Below are 27,178 nucleotides of genomic sequence, written 5' to 3' on the forward strand. Positions count from 1 at the left end.
CAGGTACACCTCCAATTGACTCAAATTATGTCAATTAGCCTATCAGAAGCTTCTAAAGCCATGACATCATTTTCTGGAATTTTCCAAGCTGTTTAAAGGCACAGTCAACTTAGTGTATGTAAACTTCTGACCGACTGGAATTGTGATACATTGAATTTTAAGTGAATGTAAACTTCAGACTTCAACTGTAGACAGGTGTGTGCCTTTTCAAATCATGTCAAATCAATTGAATTTACCACAGGTGGACTCCAAGTTGTAGAAACATCTCAAGGATGATCAATGGAAAGAGGATGCAGCTGAGCAATTTTCAGTCTCATAGTAAAGGGTCTCAGTACTTATGTAAATAAGGTATTTCTGTTTTTTTATTTAATACATTTGCAAACATTTCAAAAAACCTGTTTTTGCTTTGTCATTATGGGTTATTGTGTGTAGATTGTTGAGATGTTTTTATTTAATACATTTTAGAATAAGGCTGTAACGTAACAACATTTGGAAAAAGTCGAAAGGTCTGAATACTTTCCGAAGGCACTGTATGTCAGTGTGTCATATGCATGTTGAAAACACTATCTTTAAACTAGCCTAGTGGTTAGAGTGTTGGGCCAGTAACGAAAGGTTGCTGGATCGAATCCCAGAGCTGACAAGGTAAAAATCTGTTGTTCTGCCCCTGAACAAGATAGTCAACCCACTGTTCCCCGGTAGGCTGCCATTTTAAATAAGAACTTGTTCTTAACTGACTTGCCTAGTTAAATAAAGGTTACATTTATATTTTTTTAAAGAACAAGCGATTAGAAATTGTATGCATTAAGGTTAGATAGGCAGACTAAGGTTTACAGTGCATTACAGGGCATATATTTTGATCACGGCTCACTGAGGGCAGGGTGATCATTATCCCTCTGCTTCACCAAGGTCAAAGGGTCTCCTAGGGGCTGGCCCATCCGGATGTGAGCCAGCAGTTCCTGAGTCATGTTCAGGGCGTTGCGGGAGGTATAGAGGTAAGAGAGGTCAGAGTTCATCCCGGAAGGGGCGTACTCCCCACAGGTGTGGCCCCGAAGCCCTGGGGCGCAGTCAACCTTGTAGGAGTAGAACAGGCTGCCGTGACTCATGGGACACATATCGTCGTGAATCCCAGCTTTGACGGGCTGGACTTTGCATTCCCCCAGGAGTTGGTTCGACCAATTGTCTTCATCGTATACAGTGAACTTGAGCTCGCTGGCCAGGGAGAGCTTGACTGTCCCAAATTTGAAGACCTCCTTCCACATGGGGTTGTCGTTGTTATGGATCACCCTGGTCTGCTTGACGTCTTTTCCCATGAGCACCTTGACGAAGCAAACCAAATCAAACTTTATTGAAAGCTACAGTATGTGATTAGAAAAATGACAAAACGAGGTCCCTGTCACTTGTTTTAGTATGCAGCTCGGGTATGGGGCTAGGGAGATGTAACCCTTGTCAAATCCTAGACTGTAGCTTTAAAGTGCACTTGAAAACAAACTTCATAGTCAATTAAAATGTGAAAATAAAAGAGATGAATAATACCTTGACAAAGCCGTCGGTCTGGGAGGTGGTGTCTCCCCAGAGGTCCCTGGCTTTCTTCACGGTGACGGTAAGGTGAGCCAAGCCCTTCTCCTGCGGGCAGCATTGGCTGGTCATCTCCTTACTGGTCTGGCACACACACTGACAGGAGTCATGGGTACTGGACCTGGAGCTTCCCAGAGCAGTGCTTGAACAGGGCGTGTTTCAGGATGTAGTCCTCCACGGCCTTCTTCAGCCCCGCCCTCTTGCTGGCCTTTTTCACCAATAGGTGGAGAGGATGGAGAGAGTAGTTGATGATATCAGGTATGGTTTTCAGGCTACTTGCCCAATCAGCGAAGGCCTTGGAGTTTTCACCAATCTTGGAGAAGAGCAGGTCGGGCGTTCCGTCCGTCTGTCCCCCCACCACCTCGGTAAACCTGTATGTTTGTTTATCGTCAGTCATGTTTTGTCTTGCATGAGGACATTATTGGAAATGTGTTTTTTATAACTCTTGTATAATGCCCATTAATCCCACCAAACATTTCTGAAAACGATCAAACCTCTCGTTGAAGGTACTGCTGAAGGTGTCACTGGTGTTACGTTTTTTGAGGTCACTCTTGCAGAACTTTGTCTCTGCATTGGCTTCGGCTGTTCCGCAGTTGGTGGCGACAGAGGCCTCGGCCTCCAGGCAGTCCTTGACCTCGTTCTCGTTGTAACCATTGACGGCCGCCTAGGTTTGGGTTTATTAAAACATCTGGGTACATATGCAGACTCTTAAATAAAAATGTGATGTCATACAATCAAATTAAAAACAGAACTACATATAATCTGCCTAAATACATGAACACATCTTCAATAAGTTGTACACCACAAATAGGCATACCACTATCAATAATGAGAATGTCATTTGCAGAGTTTGAGAAGTCTTACCTTGCACACGCGCAGTGAGGTGACGCCCTTCACCCGCCCCCCCAGTTTAACCTTCCGGATATAGTGGGTACCGAAGGTCGCAAGGAAACGATTGTAGTCAGCCTTGGTCTGGTCGGTGTAGAGGGGGGGCAGCATGCCCAGGGAGCGAGAGAACTCGGGGTGCAGGGGAGGGTCCTCTATCAGGCGGTAACTGAGGAAGAAACCCAAGATAGAGAATAGACTACTTTGTTATCTTTCTGTAAATGGTTTTGTCATTTTGTGGCCTTTTTGAGGGGTGCATCAAAGTCCCTGCCTAAAAGTAGGCCTATCTATGGGGATAGAAGTTTGACTATTTTCAAGAAGTTTAATTCAATAACAATGTGGCTACAAATGGTCAACAAAACACATTATGTAGTTACAATTCATACAGGATTTTCTATCGCAAAATAACTATTCTTTAACACCCCAGAGTGTGTGCACAACTATTATAATCTAGTGTATACCTTACTATAGCCTATAGAGGGCAGTGTTGGCTATATAAAGGAAGGTGAACTTTCTAATACAAGTGAAGTTATTATATTCACAGAAGTAATAGGTAACCTGTAATAGGAGCAGTGTATATCCTGTTTGATGAAGCTGTACTTGTCCTCCTTGGACTGGCTCATCACCGTCTTGGCAGCTCTGGAGTGGGTACCCCCCACCATGGCCGACCCATTAGCGTTGGGGATATTAACGTCCAGACCAATCTGCCAACTGCCGTCCACCTATATATACACATCGGTGGTGGATTAAGTGAGTTTACCGCATAATGGGGTAAACTTCTATTTCTATTAGTGGTATTATACATTTGATTAATATTTCTATATATTATTAGTCTTATTATAAAATGCTTAATATATCAATTATTATTTTCTGTAGTAGTAGTTATAATTATAGTAGTAGTAGTTGTTATAGTAGTAGATGTAGTATTAGTTGTAGTTGTATTAGAAGTAGTAGCCGTATTAGTAGTAGCTGTAGTAGTTGTAGTAGTATTACATCTGTCTGGCTGCTGCTCACAAACGACTCGCTGGAGTCAAAGACAATGCTGGACAACTTCATGTGACACTGATGCAAGGGACGCCAGTCCACCACAGCTGCGGGCAGCCTCTGAGTCTGGCCCTCCATGAAAGGGTTAACACAGAGGGTACAGGCTCCATTTGGGGTCTTCCAGTTGTCCACATCAACAACATAGGCCTGCTTGCGCTCCATGGTGACAATGTTGAAACCCTCGCCCGCCAGGTTGGTACCAGGAGCTGACATGGCAGCCTTGCACCTTACTGGCCGGCCCGTGGTGCACGAGGGCTGAACGGGGGTCAGCCACCATCCCCACAGCCATAGCAGGGTCACCAGAGTAGTCTGTATGCCTGGAGAGGAGGAGGAGGTAGATATTCAATTCAATAGTGTTCTTTAATATTCAACCAAAATCTAAAGTTGTCAGACATTTTCAGACTTCAAAAGTAGTCTAGTGTTAAGATATTGTGGTGCTATTTTGACTGAAACACATAAGAGTGTTACTGTATGTGCCAGAGATTTGTATTGCGAAAGCTCAGTTAATTCGAGTCCATATGCCCCCGTGAGAGACCGGCGTTCGCTACCGGAGTCCGCTACCGGAGTCGACTTCTTCAACTGCACATCTCTTATCTGTCTCCCTACTCACTCCATCTCTCTCTGTAATAATCTCCATTAAACAGTACAAGGCATAGAGTGATTGGACTGCTGTTCCCCTAAAAAAGTTAGGAAAGGGAAAAAACGACAAAAGAAAAAGTATTGTTTTCTTTTGGAATGACTATAGAGCGGGGACCCCCACCCAGGCCAACCGCTGACCCAGGGACCCCCACCCAGGCCAACCGCTGACCCAGGGACCCCCACCCAGGCCAACCGCTGACCCAGGGACCCCCACCCAGGCCAACCGCTGACCCACCGCTGACCCAGGGACCCCCACCCAGGCCAACCGCTGACCCAGGGACCCCCACCCAGGCCACCGCTGACCCAGGGACCCCCACCCAGGCCAACCGCTGACCCAGGGACCCCCCACCCAGGCCAACCGCTGACCCAGGGACCCCCACCCAGGCCAACCGCTGACCCAGGGACCCCCACCCAGGCCAACCGCTGACCCAGGGACCCCCACCCAGGCCAACCGCTGACCCAGGGACCCCCACCCAGGCCAACCGCTGACCCAGGGACTCCCGCCCAGGCCAACCGCTGACCCAGGGACCCCCACCATGGTATTATCAGCTAAATAGCAAGGAGAAGTAATCAACAATTAAAAATGAATAGATTTTATTTGTATTATTTTGATCTTTTCACATTATAATTGGAAGTGTAAAATACATAGTCTACTAGCTAAAAAGGTAACTCCAAACACATTTTCACTAATATCAGCTGGTTAAATAAAGGTTAGCCATGTGTTTTGGTAAAAATGATTCAATCTGTATTGCTGAAGTGCTACAGGTTGTGTGATAGAAATGTAAAGGTAATTTCCCATTGAGCCGATAGATGTAGCGTTTACCGTGAATGCAGTCTCCGCTATAACGCGGCACCATTGCCTTTGCACTTGCAGCGACTAGATACTTTGACTATCATTTCTCTGTCATTAGCTCCAATTAGTGCAATTTGCTCAATATTAGGGTTTGATAAATAAAGTTGACATCATTAGAAAGAATATATTATCCTAGTTTCTACTGTATGTATGTAATTCGAAATGTGTTTTATTCTGTTGTTGCTAGCGATATAAAAAAAATATATAATTTTTTTTTTAGAAAAAAATGTGAGGACCCCCTGCAGTATCTCCATGGAACCCCAGTTGAATAGCCCTGATATAGAGTAACCTCTTACCTGACATATCAATCACAATCTATTGGTAATGATGAGGTTGATGAAAATCAACTCCTAGAACAATGGAGCGTCCTGACCTGTCCGTCTGTCTGTGTGATGACTGACTGACTGAAGGAATCACTATGTGGGATGTATTTTTGTTGTTGTTGCGGTCAAGGCTTTGTTTATATAGACGGGGCCTGTAGTTCTTTGGCTATACACAGTATACCACCACAAGCTGTTGCAATGTGTGTTGGTGTGAAAGTGGATGTTTACTAACGAGAAACACTTCACAGACAGATGGATGAATGTCTCATGGCACTAGAAAACAAGATCAGGCCCAGAAGTTTCATTCCACTTAACACTAGACTACTTTTGAAGTCCTCTCACCCATGTGCTCCTGCTCTCCATGATTAGCCAACCACGCATCCAATCAAATTAGTCCTATGCATAGCCACTTTGCATACACAGCCATTTCCTTGCTTTGGCAGTCAACCTCCCTCTGTGCTGTGTGGACTGCATCTGGTACTGAACCCTACAGTAGTCTAGTCCTGGATGTATTAACAGCCTTCCCTATTTCTCCTAGTACTGCCTCCACCCTCTCCGCTGTAGGGTCTGTACCCAAGCTGAGATGCGTCCATTGCGGGTCTACCTGCTGGCCCTCCTCCTGTTGGCAGGGATCTGGCTGTCTGGTGCCAGTGTATCCGACAGCTTTAGAGACTGCAGACAGTTTTTCTACATGAGGGCAGCACCGACAGGCATCGACGGGACCAGGGACAGCCTCAAGAGGATCTGCCAGCGCTACGGGGACAAGGCGCGCTACGCCACCCTGTACGACGGCAGCCGTCGCCTGCCCCTCTACTCAGCCTACACCTTTAAGAAGAACGACGGGAAGAAGAGGATGGACACGCCCTGGATGTACGAGCCACAGGTAAGAGATCTGTTATCGTGTCACATCATCACAGCAGGTAGAGAGAGATCTTCAGCAGCAACGTACTGTGATACTCTCATGCAATACCGCAGTATTCTCCTGCAATAACAGTCCCATCTTAATGACTTACCAGCCAATGCGTTGGGGGTCCTGTCTTTTTTCATGAGGGCTTTTTCTCCACCTAAACGAATGATTGTCATCTAACCACTCTTACTATCTAAATTCAACTTTTCAAAAACCTATTTTTACAAACTATCTTATCTGTCATTAAATCATCACCCCCCAATCACTCCACAGCTGGTGTCTGGGAATGAGGGTGGGAACATGAAGGTGCTGCCCCCTAGTGATGACCCGGAGCCTCTGATCCAGGAGAGCCAGGCGGTGCTGGAGGACTACTCAGACGCCGTGGAGTACTCCCGAGGCCTGCTCAACCCAGACCAGCACCAGGCTGACCCAGACGATAAGGCCTCCACCTACACCCTGACCAACGTGGTACCCCAGGTCAGCCATTTTGTTATCAAATATGTATTTTGAATGGTTTTGGGACGTTATAAATCATGTTATAATTAAGCAATAAGGCCCGAGAGGGTGTGGTATATTGGCCATATACCACAAACCCCTGAGGTTCCTTTTTGCTATTAAAAACTGGTTACCAACATTATTAGAGCAGTAAAAATAAATGTTTTGTCAATCGGTCTGATATACCACGGCTGTCAGCCAATCAGCATTCAGGGCTCGAACCACCCAGTTTATAATCCTATTTAGAATTGAATGTTATGTTAATGTTAGCTAATGTCCTGGTACCAGATCACAGACTTCCTGGAAGAGACCTGGAGCTCCTATTTGGATACCGTGCGCCGCCGCCTCAATAACTTCTGCCGCGGAAAGCAGTCCTACGTGGTAACCGGGGTGACAGTCTCCGGGGCGACCATACGTCGGGGGAACGAGGACCGCATGGGGATCCCCAAACACGTGTGGTTGGCTTACTGTTGCCCACGGTTCGACCGTAACTCTCCCTACGAGGTGCGTTTCATGTTCCCTAGCTATGGTGCCTATGCACTGAATGAGCAGGAGGACCATGGAGTCACAGAGGTGCCTTTGAAGACACTGGAGAGCTTTCTGAAGAAACAAACGGACATGGATAGTAATCTGGCTATCTTCTACGAGGACTGTGTGTCAGAGAACACCTTCAAGAAGAAAAGGAAGAGATAGGCCTGTGTGTGTGTGTGTGTGTGTGTGTGTGTGTGTGTGTGTGTGTGTGTGTGTGTGTGTGTGTGTGTGTGTGTGTGTGTGTGTGTGTGTGTGTGTGTGTGTGTGTGTGTGTGTGTGTGTGTGTGTCTGTTTTAGTTTTTTTTACTGTAATGGGGGTGTAAATTGACCAATTGAAGGAAGTTTTATTTTATTCACATTTTATACTCTTACAAGGTAACTGTCAATAATTGTCATGCACAATCAATCAACTGAACTGAAAATACAACAAAAAGCTCTCGTCGGTGTCAAACGTGTGAGAAACCACATCACGAAGCAACACTCTTCTTCACACCTCATAGAAACGCTCTGAACAAAGTGTGCTGCATGGAACTTAAACCGACAGGACTACAGTATACTGCTTCAATGAAAGTACCATAGTAAGCTACAGCTGTAATGTTGTAACGTAATAAAAAATATTCTGTTCAATGCCGTTTCACAGCCAATATTTGCATGGAATATGGGACATACGCGGTGCAGTGTAAAAACAATGGTAGAGGCATGGTGCATGAGTCGACTAGGACTAACCACACGTCCATGGTAACCCAATGCTTGCACACAGATAGCGCTGGCTGAATGAGAGTCACTTCTTTGCATACTATCAGTGGGTTTATGATTCTCACCAGTTCTATTCTACAGTTCTAAAACACTGTTCTCAGACCTGCTGAAGAAATCATGACATCACCTACTCTGGAAGCCCTCCCTTCATCTCACCTCCTACCCTCCATCCTTCCTTCCTTCCCTCCCTATTCCCTCCTCCCATTCTCCTTCTCTCGTCCATAGCCACACTAACTGTCCGGTGCAGGTACAGACAGACAGACAGACAGGATAGTGTATCCACACCGCACTATGTTGCTGTCCTGTGTGCTCCTGGCTCTGGCCCTGCTTCCTCTACCTCCCCCAGTAAACTCCAGCGTGGACTCCTCCTTCAGGGAATGCAGCCAGTTCCTGTACAGGGGCCTGGCCCCAAGGGGCCTCCAGGGGACTCGGGGCCTCCAGAAGGTTTGCCAGCATTACGGGGACAAGGCGCGCTACGCCACCCTGTACGACCCAGCAGGCAGGATCCCCCTCTTCTCCGCCTACACCTTTAAACGCTCCAATGGTGAGAGCAGGGAAGGTCTGCCCTGGATGTACGAACCACAGGTAAGGGCCTAGACTTTTTTTGTTTGTTACAAACTATACTGATAGGTCTCTCTGGTCGAGATCAAGCATCTCCATGGTCTACACAGATAAAGTCATTAGAGACACAATGGTCTGTGCTATTGAAGTCTGGTCAAATCAAACTGAAGAAGAGGAGTCGGTGAGTCGATCAAAGAATAGACCGTCTGCTACAGTGGGGAGAATAGGGCTTTAAGGCGATACGTAGACAGTAGAGCACATTAAAACATTCCCTCTAGTGCTCTGACCTGCTGGTTTACTCGTCTTGATAAGCATGACGCACAATGAAATTGCCCTCACAATGAACAGCTTTCCCTGTGACAAAGTCTAGGTAGTAGATACACATTGTCACATAGTATTAACAAATGATATTCCTGTTCACATTTTCTATCTGAAATGATTTGTTGCACTCTTACCCCTCTCTCGCTCTCCTCTTGGCTCATATACTGTGTTGTACCTATTTTCTGTCTGTGTAATCACACGCTGACATCGCTCTAACCCTCTTCCATCTCCTCCTTTCTCCTCCAGCTGTCCCTTGGCTCTGGGACGGGTAACATGCAGCCCTTCCCCGGTTCTCCCTCCAGCCTCCTGGCCCTAGAGGAGAGCCAGGCGGTGCTGGCCGACTACTCCGACGCAGTCGTCTACGAGCGTGGCCAACTGAACCCCGACCAGCACCAGGCCAGTCCTGGGGACAAGGCCTCGACCTACACCCTGACCAACGTGGTTCCCCAGGCTAAGGAGTTCCTCCAACACCACTGGCTACCCTACCTGGAGGGCATCCGCAAACGCCTCAACAACTATTGTCGTGGAACGGCTTACATCATCAGTGGCGTCACCACCACTGGGAACACCATCCGGAGAGGTAACGTTAACCGGGTGAGGGTACCCAAACATCTGTGGACAGCCTACTGCTGTCCTGATTTTGATCTCGGTGCGCCGTATGAGCTCCGGTACAAGTTCCCTACTTATGCAGCCTACGGGCTTAATGACGTGGTAGGTAACGCGGTCACGGAGACGTCGACGAAGAGCGTGGAGGCGTTGGTGAATAGAGAGATGGCTGTGGATCAGGACTTTCAGCTGTTCAATGGAAACTGTGTCCCTGAAGTGTGAACGGTTATGAGAGTGAATGTCAAGAGACAATCTTTAAAAGAGAGAGAGATCGAGGGAGATGTTCCTGCCACTGAAAATATAAATGATATGATGATATTTATGTAATTACTAACCAATAAAGCATTATCATTATACATTATATGTTTAATGAATTGTTTGTCTTCATTTAATCCATGACAATATTAATACCACAAAACACCAAATTAGCCCACATATCAAGAGTTTACATTCACCAATCATTTGATCCTATGCACAATACACACATGTGCAGACAAATACACTTCAATGACCTTTACTAGCAAATGGGTCGTTGACAGAAGTAATTCACTCATGTCATTGAGGTACATGACCTTCGTTTCCGCTTTCAAGGGGAAATACAAATTTGCTGCAAGGGCTCTTTGATTTCCCAACAAGTCACTGCCCGAGTCCCACATGTCGCCAACACAACGTTACATAGTCACGCAGCATAACAAGACCATCATCTATGAGTCCAGTAACCAGAGTCTGCTAGGATGAGATTGAACCTACCACATGCTGCATAACCACAAACACAGAGGAACTTGTCACCTCAGAGCGAGCTCAGCTGAGTGTGGTTTCTGTTCTAATTCTCTAGTACTCTTCAGAAAAAAACACTTGATTAGGAACCACTCGTTCTGGAGTGACAGTCTTCTGTCATCAGTCACTAGAAGTTTCAATCCAGCGGAGTCCAGTCATACCACCAGGGCCACCAATAACAAAAACCCATCAGGTTTTGGCAATAGCCTAGCCTGGTCCCAGGTCTCTTTGTGCTGTATTGCCAACTTCTATAGTTGTTGTCATGCCAAAGACGATAAGGATTGGCAATACGGCACAAAGACATCTGGAACCAGGTTAGCAATGATATCTTTATTTCAATAGAACTCAGGTTGTCAATGATAGGCGGCTAAAGTCAGCTGATAGAGAAGGTGTGCATGGCTTTGCATAGTGAGCCCAGATTAGGGAGCGCTAATGCTGACACACAGGTGTACCTCTCATTTAGAGCTGCCGGCACCAAGAACTCAGGGCAGGTACAGAAACACACAAGTACTAAGAGGGACAGAAAGACCGAGGGGTAACCAAGAGAGACCGAAAGACAGACTAGCTAAGTCACCATGGCCCCACTCTGGGCACAGGCCTTCCTCCTGGTCACCATGGCGATGACGGATGTCCAGGGAACGGTGGAGAAGGAGCTCTCACCAGAGTGCAGGGAGTTCCTGTACATGGGGACGCCACCCGTGGGCCTGGAGGACCACTCGCTCCAGAAGATCTGCCAGCGCTACAACAACAAGCCACGCTACGTCACGCTGTACGACACGGCCAACCACGTCCCCATCTACTCCGCCTACACCTTCAAACGCTCCGACGGGGAGAAAAGGGTGGACGTGCCCTGGATGTACGAGCCACAGGTAACCTGGAGACATTTCAAGTCAATAGTTGCATCCCAAAAGGCTACCTATCCCCTATTTAGTCCACTACTTTTGACAAAGGTAGTGCACTACATAGGGAATAGGGTGCCATTTGCGATGCAGCCACTGTAATGCCAGTCCAGTGGATTAATACATATTGATTGGCTCTCACTAGTATATCATAAGGTATGTTTTGCCATCGCTTTTGAAAGAATGTAGCGCTAGCTTCACTCTTTATATCATTTAAATGGAATTCAATAACACAAAGCCAATACTCTATGGTCATCATGAAAAGTACAGACTGCTGCACATCCTTTCATAGGCTAATATTTGAATGATCATAAAGTCTCCTTTTTACAGCGAGCAAGCGTTTCAAAACGTAGTCTATTCATTAATCTCATATCCATATCTACGACACTATTTATCGCTCCTTCATGCTCTCTCATTGTTTGTTTGCTTGTCTCCCACCCAGCTGTCCACAGTTTCTGACACCAGGGAGATGCAGGCGTTCCCGAGCGGCTACATGCACAGGAACTTTGAGGACGCCCAGGCCATCCTGGACGACTACACCAACGCCGTCCTCTACGAGCGTGGCCACCTCAACCCTGACGAGCACCAAGCCGACCCAGACGACAAGGCCTCCACCTACACTCTGACCAACGTGGTGCCCCAGGTCCGCCATTTTGTTATAAAGTTCTTCACTTACAATTGTACTGTCACATTATGTATTGAACAAAAAAATAACAGTGGGTTAATGGACTGAGATACTTTACTAAATACTGAGATACATTTTTTTTTAAATAAATTAAATTAAAATCCCAGTCAGAAATAATTTCATACCTAAGTAAAATACCAACACCAGCTTTAGCAACCAATAAACAGGCACCTATGTATGAAGTAACACTGCCTTTAAGGTCAGAGAGTTCAGCGCTGGCACCTGGAAAGAGCAGGAGCACGTGATCCGCAAGCGCCTCAACAACTACTGCCACGGCACCGCCTACGTTGTCACCGGAATCACCACCTCAGGGAACATGATCCGGCGCCATAACATTGACCGCGTGGCGGTCCCGACGTACCTGTGGTCGGCCTACTGCTGTACCGACTACGACCACAACGCGCCGTACGATGAGCGCTACAAGTTTCCGGCGTTCGCCCACTACGCCCTCAATGAGAAGGAGAACAACCAGGTAAATCTAGAATAACAATAGATGTATTTTATATAGTGCCTTTCATTACAAAGAGAATCTCAAAGACGCTGTCAAAACAAACAAAACTAATGTAGCAATCTGGCAGGTCTTGGGCGATGGCTTAGTGTCGTCTACTCTCATATACTGTTATATCACATACAATAACCCCGCAAGAGATGGGTCCCGAAAGGGGACTTGACACGTAAATAAAAATATGAAATTGTTTGTTCATTCACTCACTCAATCGTTAATTTATTCATTCATCACTTTTGTTCGTTCATTCATCCAACAGGTCCTGGAGCTGTCCATCAAGAAACTGGAGGAGTTCCTCCAGAGGTCCACCTTCGTGGACAAGAACTTCCAGATCTTTGTGGACGACTGTGTCCCGCCTGCCTTTGCTCTGCATTAGGTCCCCTGGTCTCTCAGTGGACTTGCCTCCCCAAACCACAAGACCTTACATTTCATTTCCACTTCCTGCAATGGAAACAAGTAGTCAACAATATAGCAGTCTTCTTCAATTGCTGTTATTGATAGATTGATTCATGTTTTTTTCCCCCCCTCTCCAAATACTTTCTGAATAGATCATGTAGGCCAAAATGATGTTTCCATCTGTGTCTGCTTACATAAAGTTCATCTTATGACATACAATTGATATATATTGTCATAAAATGGGTTCTATAACGTGGCATTAGCAAGGTTCTTATTCAGAGCAACATTCAGTTTGTGCGTGGGAGGGGTGTCATGTGACCTGTGAAGAAAATAACATACCAGCTCAAATAAAGTACAACATGACAATAGAGGTTGTGGTTTAGTCCTATGGTTGGTTGTGCTCTACTCTAGAATATGAGATCTGAGAATGTGGTTGGACATCCCCTCAGGCAGATGTTTTAACACCTTCCACTAACCCTCCTGTGGTTTTCAACAGGAAATGTGTAAAACAACTGTTCAAACAGGTCTTTACAACTAGCAAAAGTCGTTGCTACTTGTGTCACTGAAGTTCCTGGATGGAATGTGGTTTTTCTATACGTCCACAGCACAGGAAGCTGCTGAGGGGAGAATGGCTCATAATAATGTCTGGGACGGAGCAAATGGAATGGCATCCAACACATGGAAACCATGCGTTTGATTTATTTGATACCATTCTACTAATTCCGCTCCAGCCATTACCACGAGCCCATCCTCCCCAGTTAAGATGCCACCAACCTCCTGTGATCAACGATCTTATTTACTGGAAGCCTATCATACTAACTCCAGTGACAATCCAGCCTGTGAAGTAAAATCCTCACGGCACAGCTAGGTTTCCAGACTTCACCTACTACGCCTTCAACGAGGTAAATCTAGTTATATTACATACAGAATATTACTTTTGTGAAAATGTGTCAAATAATCCTGTAAGGGATGAGTTGCTAAAAACGAATTGACGAGCAAATAAAAAATATATTTCCTTCACTCACTCACTCACTCACTCACTCACTCGTTCATTCATCCATCTCTTCCTCTGTTCGTTCACTCATCCACCAGGTCCTGGAGTTGACCATTAAGAAGCTGGAGGAGTTCCAGAGATTTTCTACCTGAAGGTTCCAGAACTTTATGCCCTGCCAAACACACCTCTGGTCTCACTGTGGGCCTTTGCCTCCCCAAAACTCCTTACATTTAATTTACACTTCCTGCAATGGAAACAAGTTAACTATAGTAGTCTTCTTAAATTGCTGCTCTTGATTGACAAAACTCATGGTTGGATTTATGTTTTTTTCCTCCTCAAAGATCATGTAAATCGTGCTGGATAATGTTCCTACAGTGTCTTCAGAAAGTATTCATAGTCTTTGACTTATTTCCTAAACAAAGACTGCTAAATAATATGTATTAAATACTGCCAGAGTTAGATACATAACATGCAGTATGTTCAAATATAACTATGCTTAACTGAACATATCCATACAATCCCAGCCTGTGCTTTTCAGAAAAAGCCAGGAATTTCAACGAGCACCAAAATACCCCCATTGTGAAAAGAAAGGAAAACAGTGACCTGCAGAGAGCTGGGACCAAAGTAACAAAGCCTACCATCAGTATTATTATTATTATTAGTAACACACTACGCCGCCAGGGACTCAAATCCTGCAGTGCCAGACGTGTCCCCCTGCTTAAGCCAGTACATGTCCAGGCCCGTCTGAAGTTTGCTAGAGAGCATTTGGATGATCCAGAAGAAGATTGGGAGAATGTCATATAGTCAGATGAAACCAAAATATAACTTTTTGGTAAAAACTCAACTCGTTGTGTTTGGAGGACAAATAATGCTGAGTTGCAGACAAAGACCACCATACCTACTGTGAAGCATGGGGGTGGAAACATCATGCTTTGGGGCTGTTTTTCTGCGACGGGACCAGGACGACTGATCCGTGTAAAGGAAAGAATGAATGGGGCTATGTATCCTGAGATTTTGAGTGAAAACCTCCTTCCATCAGCAAGGGCATTGAAAATGAAACGTGGCTGGGTCTTTCAGCATGACAATGATCCCAAACACACCGACCGGGCAACGAAGGAGTGGCTTCGTAAGAAGCATTTCAAGGTCCTGGAGTGGCCTAGCCAGTCTCCAGATCTCAACCCCATAGAAAATCTTTGGAGGGAGTTGAAAGTCTGTGTTGCCCAGCAACAGCCCCAAAACCTCACTGCTCTAGAGGAGATCTGCATGGAGGAATGGGCCAAAATACCAGCAACAGTGTGTGAAAACCTTGTGAAGACTTACAGAAAACGTTTGACCTCTGTCATTGCCAACAAAGGGTATATAACAAAGTATTGAGAAACTTTTGTTATTGACCAAATACTTATTTTCCACCATAATTTGCAAATAAATAAATTAAAAATCCTACAATGTGATTTTCTGGATTTTTTCCCCCTCATTTTGTCTGTCATAGTTGAAGTGTACTTATGATGAAAATTACAGGCCTCTCTGATCTTTTTAAGTGGGAGAACTTGCACAATTGGTGGCTGACTAAATACTTTTTTGCCCCACTGTATCTCATTTACATAAGTTTTCACACCCCTGAGTCAATACTTTGTAGAAGCACCTATTGGCAGTGATTACAGCTGTGAGTCTTTTGGGTAAGTCTCTAAGAGCTTTCCACGCCTGGAATTTGCAGCATCTGCCCATGATTCTTTTCAAAACTTTTCAAACTCTGTCAAATTAGTTGTTTATCATCGCTAGAACACCTTTTTCAGGTCTTTCCATAGATGTTCAAGTCAAAACTATAACTCTGCCACTCAGGAACATTTACTCTCTTCTTGGTAAGCAACTCCAGGGAAATGTAGATTTGGCCTTGTGTTTTAGGTTATTGTCCTGCTGAATGGTGATTTCATCTCCCAATGTCTGGTGGAAAGCAGACAGAAGCAGGTTTTCCTCTAGGAGTTTGCCTGTGCTTAACTCCATTGAGTTTATTTTTTAACCTGAAAAACTCCCTAGGCAATTACAAGCATACCCATATCATGATGCAGCCATCACTACGCTTGAAAATATGGAGAATGGTACTCAGTAATGTGTTGTATTCAGGACAAAAGGTTAATTACTTTGCCACATTTTTTTGCATTATTACTTTAGTGCCTTGTTGCAAACAGGATGCATGTTTTGGAATATTTTTTTATTCTGTAGAGGCTTCCTTATTTTCACTCTGCCAATTAGGTTATTATTGTGGAGTAACACAGTATCACAGCCATTCAACTCTAACTGTTTTAACGTCACCATTGGCCTCATGGTGAAATTCCTGAGCTTTTTTCCCCCTCTCCGGCAACTGACTTACGAAGGACACTTGTATCTTTGTAGTGACTCGGTGTACTGATACACCATCCAAAGTGTAATTAATAACCATGCTCAAAGGGATATTTAATGTCTGCTTATTTTTTTACCCATCTACCAATAGGTGCCCTTCTTTACGAGGCATTGGAAAACCTCTCTGGTCTTTGTGGTTGAATCTGTGTTCAAAAGTCACTGCTTGACTGAGGCACCTTACAGATAATGGTATGTGATAATGTGTATGTGTGGGGTGGCAGGTAGCCTAGTGGTTAGAGACTTGGACGAGTAACAGGAAGGTTGCAAGATCGAATCCCTGAGCTGACAAGGTAAAACTCTGTCGTTCTGCCCCTGAACAAGGCAGTTAACCCACTGTTCCTAGACCATCATTGAAAGTAAGAATTTGTTCTTAATTGACTTGCCAAGTTAAATAAAGGTAAAATAAATAAATTAAATAAACAGAGATGAGGTAGTCATTCAAAAATTATGTTAAACACTATTACTGCACAGAGTGAGTCCTTGTAACTTATTATGTGACTGAAGCAAATGTTTACTCCTGAACTTAGGCTTGCCATAACTTATTGACTCAAGATATTTTAGCTTTTCATTTTTTTATTGAAAAAATGTGAAATGTCAAAAAACAAAACCACTTTGACAGTATGGGATATTGTGTGTAGGCCAGTGACACAAAATCTCAATTTAAACCATTTTAAATTCAGCCTGTAACACAAACAAATGTGGTAAAAGTCAAGGGGTCTGAATATTTTCTGAAGGCACTGTACTTCTGATTGAATAAAGTTCACCGAACAGTTGGATGACTCACTTCTTCTGACATACAACAGATGTACTATATATAAACGCGTGCTATGATATGACTAATACATTAACAACACTTTTTATTCAGAGCAATATTCAGCTGCTGCACGGAAGGGGTGTGATGCGACCTCTGGGTGTTAAACAACTCCCACATTCAACAGAAACTGAGTGAAACAGCAACTATTCAGACAGGTTTCACCAATAATAATGAGGAGAAATAAAAACAAAGTCGTTGCTACTGATTTCACTGAAATTCCTGGATGGAATGTTGTTTTTCTGTACCTCCACATACTTCTTCACTGGAAACCCATCATACTAATTCCAGTGAAAATCATTGAATCCACAAGAAGTCTGAAGGGAAATTGCCACGGCACAGCTAGGCCTCCATTTTGTTTCAGAGCCTTCCTGAAGTTTCATTTCCAATCTACCTCTGCACAAAGACTTATTCTGCTCACACCTCAGTCTTTACATGAGAGGATAAGCAGATAAGACTAGCCACAGATCTACACACACACACACACACACTTTGCATCTCTCCACTTCATAGGATGAGAGGCAGTCTACAGTGGAGAGATCACAATCAGCTCCGACTACGTTCTGCACCGATGGACACAGGTGACCGTGGGTCCCTCTTTACAGAGCAAAGAGCATGAGATACATAACAAAAAAACACAGCCTTTCAGGACCTAACAGAGCCTGTGTTTTCATATTACCAAGTATAAGACATCTATCCAATGCGTCATGCTTTAGCTGGGACTAGTCCTGGGTAATCTAAGAAAGCCGAACACTGATAACATTAACTGATGCTCTTCACTTTGCTACGGCCGGCTCGCCACTTTGAATATATGGAAATAGACTTGACAATGGGAAGTCGAGATGGGCCGACCCACTGAGTATCTCTTCATGAGAGAGATGAGACTGTACAGAGAGTTATAGACTACCACGGGAAAGAGTGAAGGGAGAGACAGGAATCTCACGCACGAAGTAGCAACCGTAGTGTGTGAAGGGCAGAGGGAGCGAGGGGAACACATGCCGACACAGAGGGAGACAAACAAGACAACTAAACAAGATCAGTTCGAGAGAGAGAGACTGAGGAGCTAACATGGTCACCATGAAACACTTCTCCATCTACTCTTCTCTGTCCCTGGCGGTCCTGCTGATACTGGGCTGTGTGCGAGAGTCCCAGGCCGGGGTGGTGGAGGACTTTAACCATGTGGAGCGCTGTAAGGACTCCCTGTACATGGGAACCCCACCTCGGGGCTACCTCCTCGGTAACTCCCTGAAGAAGCTCTGCCAGCGCTACGAGGACAAGCCCCGCTTCGTCACCCTCTACGACCCCCACAAACACATCCCTGTCTACTCGGCCTATACCTTCAAGAAGTCCGACGGCGAGAAGAGGGTCGACTTCCCCTGGATGTTCGAGCCACAGGTAGAATATTGTGTGTGTATGTAGTGTGTGTGTGTGTGTGTGTGTGTGTGTGTGTGTGTGTGTGTGTGTGTGTGTGTGTGTGTGTGTGTGTGTGTGTGTGTGTGTGTGTGTGTGTGTGTGTGTGTGTGTGTGTGTGTGTTGGATGTCACCTTTGAACAATGTTTATATGCTCCAATATAGCAAGTCAGCATCCCCATTATGTAATTTCAAAACATGTTTTGATAAAGGTTCTCTCATGGATGCAGATGACTGACATCCATACACTAGTAGGTAAAGCTTGCCGAGCTGTGAGGACAATATTGCTGCTCTAGGCAAAATGAGGAGTTTAATATTAGCTGCATCACAGGCTGTGTGAATTGGTGTTACAATAGGACATTGTTGTAATCTGTTCATGTAGGCAGCAGTATTGTGCATATGCAAATTAAATTCATCATAATTTCTTCATCAAAATCCCCTCTCTCCCCCTCTGGCTCTATTCCCCCTTCTCTGTCTGTCTGTATCCTCTACCCACTCACTCCCCACCCCCCCCACCCTCCGTCCGTCCTTAGTTGGCATCAGAGAAGGGCAGTAGCAACATGGAGCCGTTCCCCCAGTCCTCCTCCCACATGCACATGAACTTTGAGGACAGCCAGGCGGTGCTGGAGGACTATGCTGACGTGGTCCAGTACGAGAGAGGGCATCTCAACCCCGACGAGCACCAGGCTGATCCCCTGGACAAGGCCTCCACCTACACACTGACCAACGTGGTGCCCCAGGTAAGTTGGTTCAGTCTGCACATATAATAATTAGTTTGGTGTGTCTACCTTACACTGTTTAAACATAGGGGAGGGTGGAAGAAGAAGAAGTATGGGGAAATAACAGGAATGATCTTTCTTTTTGCCCCAGATCCGTGAGTTCAATATCGGGCCCTGGGCCGAGCACGAGGACCTCATCCGCAAGCGCCTCAACAACTACTGCCGTGGCAAAGCCTACGTGATCACCGGGGTCACAACCTCTGGGAACATGATCCGCCGTGACAACCTGGACCGCGTGGCCATTCCCGAGTACATGTGGTCGGCCTACTGCTGCACCGACTACGACCAGAACGCGCCCTACTTCCTGCGGTACAAGTTCCCGGCGTTCGGGGCCTACGGGCTGAATGACCGCGTCAACAACCACCTGGTGGAGGTTCCGGTGAAGAACCTGGAGAAGTTCCTCAGGGGAAGGATGGACGTGGACAAGAACTTCCAGATCTTCTACAACGACTGTGTGCCTGACTCATAGTGAGCAACCTTGTGATAGTGATTGCAATCACGCCAGCCTCAATGTCACCTCTACATTGTCATCTACTTTCTGTATCGAGTAGATTCTGAAAATATGAATGTAGCCTGTGGGTGAGTTGTTGCTTACAAGCAATAAAGATGATCTTTCAAACCTTGTTCCGCCTCCATTGTCCATTCAATGTATAACAACTATTGTGAAGTGTAGGCCTAACCCCTAGTTCAAGAAACAGCTTTTTGTAAGAAAACTAATCTCACTCACATGTGCAGTCAGACTCAGAGCCTTTTGAGATTATAGACATAGCAGCATTTGGGTGGTAAAACCCTTCTCCATGTAAAATAATCATGTCCTATTTAAAAACCCAATGTCTGTTCTTTGATCAGAAGCTTCATTTGCATGTTGGCCTCTGGGTAACAAGAACAAGTCAGAGTGATTTGAATCAAGGAGAACTTGCCGGGTTTATATTCTCTACTGCAGAGACAGACTGCACTGAACGTCATAGAAGGATGTTGATAATCTGGTACGAGATGAAGTGAATCCATAAGAATTCATGTTGGATAATTACTGTGTTCACATTCCGGAATTATATTCACCAGTTTTGTAGTCATCTTTTAAAGGTTTATTTACTGCCACAGAACTAGGGTTGCAAAATTCCCTGGAACGTAAAAGGAAAATATTGGTTTTCCAGAAATTGGAGGATCCCTGATTTCCTGCTTATTCCATCCTGATTCCGGGGTCTGGGATTTCGGGAAAACCAGGGAATTTATTGAAAGTTCCAGGGGCCTCATTTATCAATATTACGTAGAAACTATTCTCAAATACTACTTAATTTATTCTGTCGTTTCATTCTCAACCAGGATTTCTATGGAACACCGTTTGGATCTTTGCGTGTCAAAATAGATACTATTTAACACTATTTGACGTGTCAAATAAGCTGGTTGACCAATCAGGACCTGAATATGACTGCACACCACATGATTTAACGTGTTCATATTTTTTTACGCCGTTATTACACATTGATTACACTATCACTCGTATTTAATTTGTCACAACAATTCATCAATATGTATGCTATGATGCTGGTAAAGTTGTCTCGCGCACCTACAATGCTGGTCATAAAAAAAGCTAGCTAGCTCCTGGATGCAAACAATGTTCTTCCGCAAAAGCATAACTAAATGACAATCTGTTTCAGTAGCTATGGTTAGCTAGCTAACTATATAGCTAGGTGTCATCATCTAAAATAACCCTAATTTATAAAACGGTTCTTATTTGATAAATGTGAAGCTAGCCACAATAAGGACTAGCCACAATAGTGGACTTTGCGGTTAGCCTTGAAAATAAAAGTATTGCATAATGTCTGGTGTCTGGTGGAAAGCAGACAGAAGCAGGTTTTCCTCTAGGAGTTTGCCTGTGCTTAACGCCATTGAGTTTATTTTTTAACCTGAAAAACTCCCTAGGCAATTACAAGCATACCCATATCATGATGCAGCCATCACTACGCTTGAAAATATGGAGAATGGTACTCAGTAATGTGTTGTATTCAGGACAAAAGGTTAATTACTTTGCCACATTTTTTTGCATTATTACTTTAGTGCCTTGTTGCAAACAGGATGCATGTTTTGGAATATTTTTTTATTCTGTAGAGGCTTCCTTATTTTCACTCTGCCAATTAGGTTATTATTGTGGAGTAACTACAATGTTGTTGATCCATCCTCAGTTATCTCCTATCACAGCCATTCAACTCTGTAACTGTTTTAACGTCACCAAATTACTGAGCTTTTTTTCCCCTCTCCGGCAACTGACTTACGAAGGACACTTGTATCTTTGTAGTGACTCGGTGTACTGATACACCATCCAAAGTGTAATTAATAACCATGCTCAAAGGGATATTTAATGTCTGCTTATTTTTTTACCCATCTACCAATAGGTGCCCTTCTTTACGAGGCATTGGAAAACCTCTCTGGTCTTTGTGGTTGAATCTGTGTTCAAAAGTCACTGCTTGACTGAGGCACCTTACAGATAATGTGTATGTGTGGGGTGGCAGGTAGCCTAGTGGTTAGAGACTTGGACGAGTAACAGGAAGGTTGCAAGATCGAATCCCTGAGCTGACAAGGTAAAACTCTGTCGTTCTGCCCCTGAACAAGGCAGTTAACCCACTGTTCCTAGGCCATCATTGAAAGTAAGAATTTGTTCTTAACTGACTTGCCAAGTTAAATAAAGGTAAAATAAATAAATTAAATAAACAGAGATGAGGTAGTCATTCAAAAATTATGTTAAACACTATTACTGCACAGAGCGAGTCCTTGTAACTTATTATGTGACTGAAGCAAATGTTTACTCCTGAACTTAGGCTTGCCATAACTTATTGACTCAAGATATTTTAGCTTTTCATTTTCAATCAAGGAGAATTTGCCGGGTTTATATTCTCGAATGCAGAGACAGACTGCACTGAACGTCATAGAAGGATGTTGATAATCTGGTACGAGATGAAGTGAATCCATAAGAATTCATGTTGGATAATTACTGTGTTCACATTCCGGAATTATATTCACCAGTTTTGTAGTCATCTTTTAAAGGTTTATTTACTGCCACAGAACTAGGGTTGCAAAATTCCCTGGAACGTAAAAGGAAAATATTGGTTTTCCAGAAATTGGAGGATCCCTGATTTCCTGCTTATTCCATCCTGATTCCGGGGTCTGGGATTTCGGGAAAACCAGGGAATTTATTGAAAGTTCCAGGGGCCTCATTTATCAATATTACGTAGAAACTATTCTCAAATACTACTTAATTTATTCTGTCGTTTCATTCTCAACCAGGATTTCTATGGAACACCGTTTGGATCTTTGCGTGTCAAAATAGATACTATTTAACACTATTTGACGTGTCAAATAAGCTGGTTGACCAATCAGGACCTGAATATGACTGCACACCACATGATTTAACGTGTTCATAATTTTTTTTTACGCCGTTATTACACATTGATACACTATCACTCGTATTTAATTTGTCACAACAATTCATCGATATGTATGCTATGATGCTAGTAAAGTTGTCTCGCGCACCTACAATGCTGGTCATAAAAAAGCTAGCTAGCTCCTGGATGCAAACAATGTTCTTCCGCAAAAGCATAACTAAATGACAATCTGTTTCAGTAGCTATGGTTAGCTAGCTAACTATATAGCTAGGTGTCATCATCTAAAATAACCCTAATTTATAAAACGGTTCTTATTTGATAAATGTGAAGCTAGCCACAATAAGGACTAGCCACAATAGTGGACTTTGCGGTTAGCCTTGAAAATAAAAGTATTGCATAATTCTACTATTTGTATTCATTTGCATCACTGTCAATGACATACTTTTATTTTGAAGGCAAACTTCATCCTTTTTGTGCCTAGCTTCACAACACATAACCCGGTGTGGTCGAGCCGCACTAATCAGATAAAGCGAGCTGGTTGCTTATAACGTTAGCTTTGGGCAACAAGGTTAAGTAGCTGGCTAGATATTTATTTTCTTGAACTGAAGTTCAATTTCAATAGGCGAACAACAATACTTACTCACAAGATCATTGCTCAGAATAATGAAAATGAGGGCCTCCCGGGTGGTGCAGTGGTTAAGGGCGCTGTACTACCGAACTCTGGGTTCGTGCCTAGGCTCTGTCGTAACCGGGCGCTACCGGGATGTCCGTGGGGCAACGCATAATTGGCCTAGCGTTGTCCGGGTTAGGGAGGGCTTGGCCGGTAGGGATGTCCTTGTCTCACCAGCGACTCCTGTGGCGGGCCGGGCGCAGTGCGCCAAGATTGCCAGGTGTACGGTGTTTCCTCCGACACATTGGTACGGCTGGCTTCCGCTGGCTTCATTCATACACTCTGTTGACTGTGCCTTTAAACAGCTTGGAAAATTCCAGAAAATTATGTCATGGCTTTAAAAGCTTCTGATAGGCTAATTTACATAATTTGAGTCAATTGGAGGTGTACCTGTGGATGTATTTCAAGGCCTACCTTCAAACTCAATGCCGCTTTGCTTGACATCATGGGGAAATCAAAAGAAATCAGCCAAGACCTCAGAAAAAAATGTAGACCTCCACAAGTCTGGTTCATCCTTGGGAGCAATTTCCAAACACCTGAAGGTACCACGTTCATCTGTACAAACAATAGTGTGCAAGTATAAACACCATGGGACCACGAAGCCGTCATACCGCTCAGCAAGGAGATGTGTTCTGTCTCCTAGAGATGAACGTACTTTGGTGCGAAAAGTGCAAATCAATCACAGAACACCAGCAAAGGACCTTGTGAAGATGCTGGAGGAAACAAGTACAATAGTATCTATATCCACAGTAAAACAAGTCCTATATCGACATAACCTGAAAGGCTGCTCAGCAAGGAAGAGGACACTGCTCCAAAACCGCCATAAAAAAAAGCCAGACTATGGTTTGCAACTGGGGACAAAGATCGTACTTTTTGGAGAAATGTCTGATAAAACAAAAATAGAACTGTTTGGCCATAAAGACCATCGTTATGTTTGGAGGGAAAAGGGGAGGCTTGCAAGCCGAAGAACACCATCCCAACCGTGAAACACAGCATCATGTTGTGGGGGTGCTTTGCTGCAGGAGGGACTGGTGCACTTCACAAAATAGATGGCGACATGAGGTAGGAAAATTATGTGGATATATTAAAGCAACATCTCTCAGGAAGATAAAGCTTGGTCGCAAATGGGTCTTCCAAATGGACAATGACACCAAGCATACTTCCAAAGTTGTGGCAAAATGGCTTAAGGACAACAAAGTCAAGGTATTGGAGTGGCCATCACAAAACCCTGACCTCAATCCTGTAGAAAATTTGTGGGCAGAACTGAAAAAGCATGTGTGAGCAAGGAGGCCTACAAACCTGACTCAGTTACACCAGCTCTGTCAGGAGGAATGGGCCAAAATTCATCCAACTTATTATGGGAAGCTTGTGGAAAGCTACCCAAGACATTTGACCCAAGTTAAACTATTTAAATGCAATGCTACCAAATACGAATTGAGTGTATGTAAACTTCTGACCCACTGGGAATGTGATGAAAGAAATAAAAGCTTAAATAAATCACTCTTTACTATTATTCTGACATTTCACATTCTTAAAATAAAGTGGTGATCCTAAACGACCAAAAACAGGGAATTTTTACTCGGATTAAATGTCAGGAATTGTGAAAAACTGAGTTTAAATGTATTTGGCTAAGGTGTATGTAAACTTCTGACTTCAACTGTATATCATGCATCCCTAGTTGATGCTCCTTTCCAAAAAATATTGAGAATCTTATTCTGGTGACATGATAGATGCTTGACTGTCGTTTGACAAATACAATATTCTCCCATCCATAATAATCTCATGTAGACTAGACAACCCTCACAGTCTACCTGCACTGTATCTGTGAGCTGTGAGTACATGCCAAGACCAGAGTAGGCACATTTGCTACTTAATGTAACACAACAGTTTGTGACAGAAGTATCGGTAGAGTTGAACACACTCTGAAGGAAACATTCATATTGATTAATCACACTTGGGTTTACGCACAGACTTGCACGTACGCATGATTGATAAATGAGGCCCCAGGAATTTTGCAACCCTACACAGAACTTGAGTGATTTTATTTCTATGGTAATGTCCTCACACCATATGAAGTCTGCATTTATCCACAAGAGGGCAATAGTGTTATACTCATACACTACCAGTTCCTACTGCTGTACAGGACAGTAGAAATATATTTAACATATCTTTATTTGTGGATCATAACAGATGTTCTCTTTCAAATACGTGTTATTTTAAAAATACTTTCTCAGATAATTACAACAGACATTTAACAAAGCGATTATCCAATTAAGTCCTTACAAGAATTCTATCTGGCTGCAATTAGTGGAAAAAAAGATCAGAATTGGGCTGCCTGAGTTTACGAAAACGCTTCTTTTCCCACTGATCTGTCCTTGTCCGTTTCATTTCCGGGAAGTCTGAGGCAGACACAAGTTATAGAAAGAGCTATGATCCAGTGACCCTACTTTTTTCCACGACACCCACCCCAGCCCCTGCACCGACGTCATCTCCAGTCTGGGCCCATAGTAGTGAGGGTCCATCACCAGCAGGTAGCTCCCCTGGCCCCCAGCCCGAGTGCACACACCCAGGATCCCCTTGGAGGAGTTGTCCCGGTCGCCTCCCATCATGACAGGAGACCCCTGACTCTGGAAGTGCTGGTGGAGCTCCTCAGCAGCTCTCTCTAGTTCTACCCCTCCACCCCGCACGTGGACAACCTTACAGGGGACGTCGTAGTAGTAGTCCAGGACCAGGGCCGCCTCAAACGTCCCTATCCACTCGCGAGAGCCAGCGAACATGGCAAGCTTGTCCCCCATTGCGACCAGGGCGTGCTGGATTTCGGGGAGGCTGGGTGGGGGTCTGCATTTGCCCTTAGGTGGTGGTGGGGCCCAGCTCTGGCACAGCCAAGAGGCCATGGTCTGTAAGGTGCGGTAGCCACAGCCCCAGCCCCTGTCGTCCTGACCATCACACCCACAGTGGAAGTAGAGACACTCCCCAGATATTAGGGAGCATTTGACAACATCTGGTGCTGGGCTAGGAAGTCCAATGTGTGCATTATTCAGCAGAGTCCCTGTCCAATCTGCATTAAGCTCTGTGCCTTTGTGTTTTTCTCCCACCACTGCCTTTTCACCCCAGTCAATCCGCTCAGAAATGTTTTCCTCTAGATTAGCCATGTGTCTTCAATCCTTGAGACCCCTTGTCAATGTGGCAATTCTGCTGTCATTCCATGATGCAAGTCATTTTCTTCTTCAATCTAAACCTTAAAAATCCAGGTAGAAGTGCAATTGTGTTACTCGGTTTTCCTGTTTCATTTAACCTTGAATATTATTCGATGTACAGGGAAAAACATACGTGGAGTTGTTTACAGTCTGGTCAGAACTGCGACTCAGTTCTTCGCTGAAATAGTTCCCTCTATCCGCAAAAGTTGACGAATGAGTTCCTATCTGGGCTTAGTGGGAAACATTTTCTGAAGCGGCGTAGGTGCTTGTTATTGGTCACTATTTTATGGATTACACATTCTCAATGTTTTAAACATAGATTGTCCCCCTTCCCTAACACCTCCCCCTTCTTTTGCCTGATGCGCACAGTCGGGCACCTGTAAATGATTGATTGACAGCTGGCTGTCAGTGATCCTGCCTGGATGATCAATCTAGTCTGTATGATTTTGTAATATAGCCTACCACATAAACTGTCAAATTCCGTATGATATTACGCATTGCAGTAATTAACACTTCTCAGTCTTACCGTTTTCACAGTCGACCAGATGTTTTTGTTACTAAAAATGACATTGTTCTTTGGTGGTGATCTCCCTACCTTGTGCGCGTGTGGAGAAGATAATGACAAACGATGACCTCAAAATATATATGTATATATATATTCCAACGGTCGTCTCGAGATTCCTCCCTCTGCCAATACATTTTGTTGTTGGTTCAGCTTTTCTTTGAAACAGAATATGTCTCAATTTAGTCTCCGAAGTCCTCTAAAATCAGAAATACATTGG

At 44.3% G+C, this 27,178-nt stretch overlaps 5 protein-coding genes and 1 pseudogene across 6 annotated transcripts; 4 read left to right on the top strand and 2 right to left on the bottom strand.

The window, feature by feature from the left end:
* Positions 1–130: 130 nt before the first annotated feature.
* LOC118392056 (endonuclease domain-containing 1 protein-like) lies at positions 131–7,424 on the top strand. Of its 2 annotated transcripts, none has more exons than XM_035783679.2 (4): positions 131–195; positions 5,858–6,202; positions 6,500–6,703; positions 7,010–7,424. In XM_035783679.2, the coding sequence occupies exons 2-4, from the start codon at positions 5,903–5,905 to the stop codon at positions 7,412–7,414; spliced, it is 909 nt and encodes a 302-aa protein (XP_035639572.2). In that variant the 5' UTR covers positions 131–195; positions 5,858–5,902; the 3' UTR covers positions 7,415–7,424. The 2 variants fall into 2 exon arrangements, with proteins under 2 accessions (XP_035639572.2, XP_035639571.2); XM_035783678.2 differs by lacking the exon at positions 131–195 and adding an exon at positions 4,519–4,682.
* LOC118392055 (perforin-1-like) lies at positions 345–5,430 on the bottom strand (annotated as a pseudogene).
* An 875-nt stretch (positions 7,425–8,299) lies between the features above and the next one.
* LOC118392060 (endonuclease domain-containing 1 protein-like) lies at positions 8,300–9,857 on the top strand. Its single transcript, XM_035783684.2, has 2 exons — positions 8,300–8,593; positions 9,137–9,857. The coding sequence occupies exons 1-2, from the start codon at positions 8,300–8,302 to the stop codon at positions 9,716–9,718; spliced, it is 876 nt and encodes a 291-aa protein (XP_035639577.1). The 3' UTR covers positions 9,719–9,857.
* Positions 9,858–10,468: 611 nt separating this feature from the next.
* Positions 10,469–13,126, top strand: LOC118392059 (endonuclease domain-containing 1 protein-like). The gene is made up of 4 exons (XM_035783682.2): positions 10,469–11,142; positions 11,615–11,815; positions 12,057–12,329; positions 12,622–13,126. Exons 1-4 carry the CDS (start codon positions 10,849–10,851, stop codon positions 12,736–12,738), a joined length of 885 nt encoding a protein of 294 aa, XP_035639575.1. The 5' UTR covers positions 10,469–10,848; the 3' UTR covers positions 12,739–13,126.
* Positions 13,127–17,705: 4,579 nt separating this feature from the next.
* Positions 17,706–19,773, top strand: LOC118392058 (endonuclease domain-containing 1 protein-like). Its single transcript, XM_035783681.2, has 3 exons — positions 17,706–18,355; positions 18,904–19,110; positions 19,241–19,773. Exons 1-3 carry the CDS (start codon positions 18,029–18,031, stop codon positions 19,616–19,618), a joined length of 912 nt encoding a protein of 303 aa, XP_035639574.1. The 5' UTR covers positions 17,706–18,028; the 3' UTR covers positions 19,619–19,773.
* A 5,447-nt stretch (positions 19,774–25,220) lies between these two features.
* On the bottom strand, positions 25,221–26,709 carry ufsp1 (UFM1-specific peptidase 1 (non-functional)). Its single transcript, XM_035783685.2, has 2 exons — positions 26,530–26,709; positions 25,221–26,437 (listed from the first exon to the last, which is right to left on the bottom strand). The coding sequence occupies exon 2, from the start codon at positions 26,349–26,351 to the stop codon at positions 25,584–25,586; it is 768 nt and encodes a 255-aa protein (XP_035639578.1). The 5' UTR covers positions 26,352–26,437; positions 26,530–26,709; the 3' UTR covers positions 25,221–25,583.
* Between the last annotated feature and the right edge of the window lie 469 nt (positions 26,710–27,178).

Source organism: Oncorhynchus keta, chromosome 13, assembly GCF_023373465.1.
Source record: "Oncorhynchus keta strain PuntledgeMale-10-30-2019 chromosome 13, Oket_V2, whole genome shotgun sequence".
Classification (NCBI taxonomy): domain Eukaryota; kingdom Metazoa; phylum Chordata; class Actinopteri; order Salmoniformes; family Salmonidae; genus Oncorhynchus; species Oncorhynchus keta.

What these genes read in the sequence shown, in the direction of transcription:
- LOC118392056 (XM_035783678.2), top strand. An exon ending in CCTGGATGTACGAGCCACAG is followed by an intron (nt 6,203 to 6,499) that starts GTAAGAGATCTG and finishes ATCACTCCACAG; the next exon opens with CTGGTGTCTGGGAATGAGGG. An exon ending in TGACCAACGTGGTACCCCAG is followed by an intron (nt 6,704 to 7,009) that starts GTCAGCCATTTT and finishes TCCTGGTACCAG; the next exon opens with ATCACAGACTTCCTGGAAGA.
- LOC118392058 (XM_035783681.2), top strand. Translation starts at nt 18,029, where the DNA reads ATGGTCACCATGAAACACTTCTCCATCTACTCTTCTCTGTCCCTGGCG. An exon ending in CCTGGATGTTCGAGCCACAG is followed by an intron (nt 18,356 to 18,903) that starts GTAGAATATTGT and finishes GTCCGTCCTTAG; the next exon opens with TTGGCATCAGAGAAGGGCAG. An exon ending in TGACCAACGTGGTGCCCCAG is followed by an intron (nt 19,111 to 19,240) that starts GTAAGTTGGTTC and finishes TTTTTGCCCCAG; the next exon opens with ATCCGTGAGTTCAATATCGG.
- LOC118392059 (XM_035783682.2), top strand. Translation starts at nt 10,849, where the DNA reads ATGGCCCCACTCTGGGCACAGGCCTTCCTCCTGGTCACCATGGCGATG. An exon ending in CCTGGATGTACGAGCCACAG is followed by an intron (nt 11,143 to 11,614) that starts GTAACCTGGAGA and finishes TCTCCCACCCAG; the next exon opens with CTGTCCACAGTTTCTGACAC. An exon ending in TGACCAACGTGGTGCCCCAG is followed by an intron (nt 11,816 to 12,056) that starts GTCCGCCATTTT and finishes ACTGCCTTTAAG; the next exon opens with GTCAGAGAGTTCAGCGCTGG.
- LOC118392060 (XM_035783684.2), top strand. Translation starts at nt 8,300, where the DNA reads ATGTTGCTGTCCTGTGTGCTCCTGGCTCTGGCCCTGCTTCCTCTACCT. An exon ending in CCTGGATGTACGAACCACAG is followed by an intron (nt 8,594 to 9,136) that starts GTAAGGGCCTAG and finishes TTTCTCCTCCAG; the next exon opens with CTGTCCCTTGGCTCTGGGAC.
- ufsp1 (XM_035783685.2), bottom strand. Translation starts at nt 26,351, where the DNA reads ATGGCTAATCTAGAGGAAAACATTTCTGAGCGGATTGACTGGGGTGAA.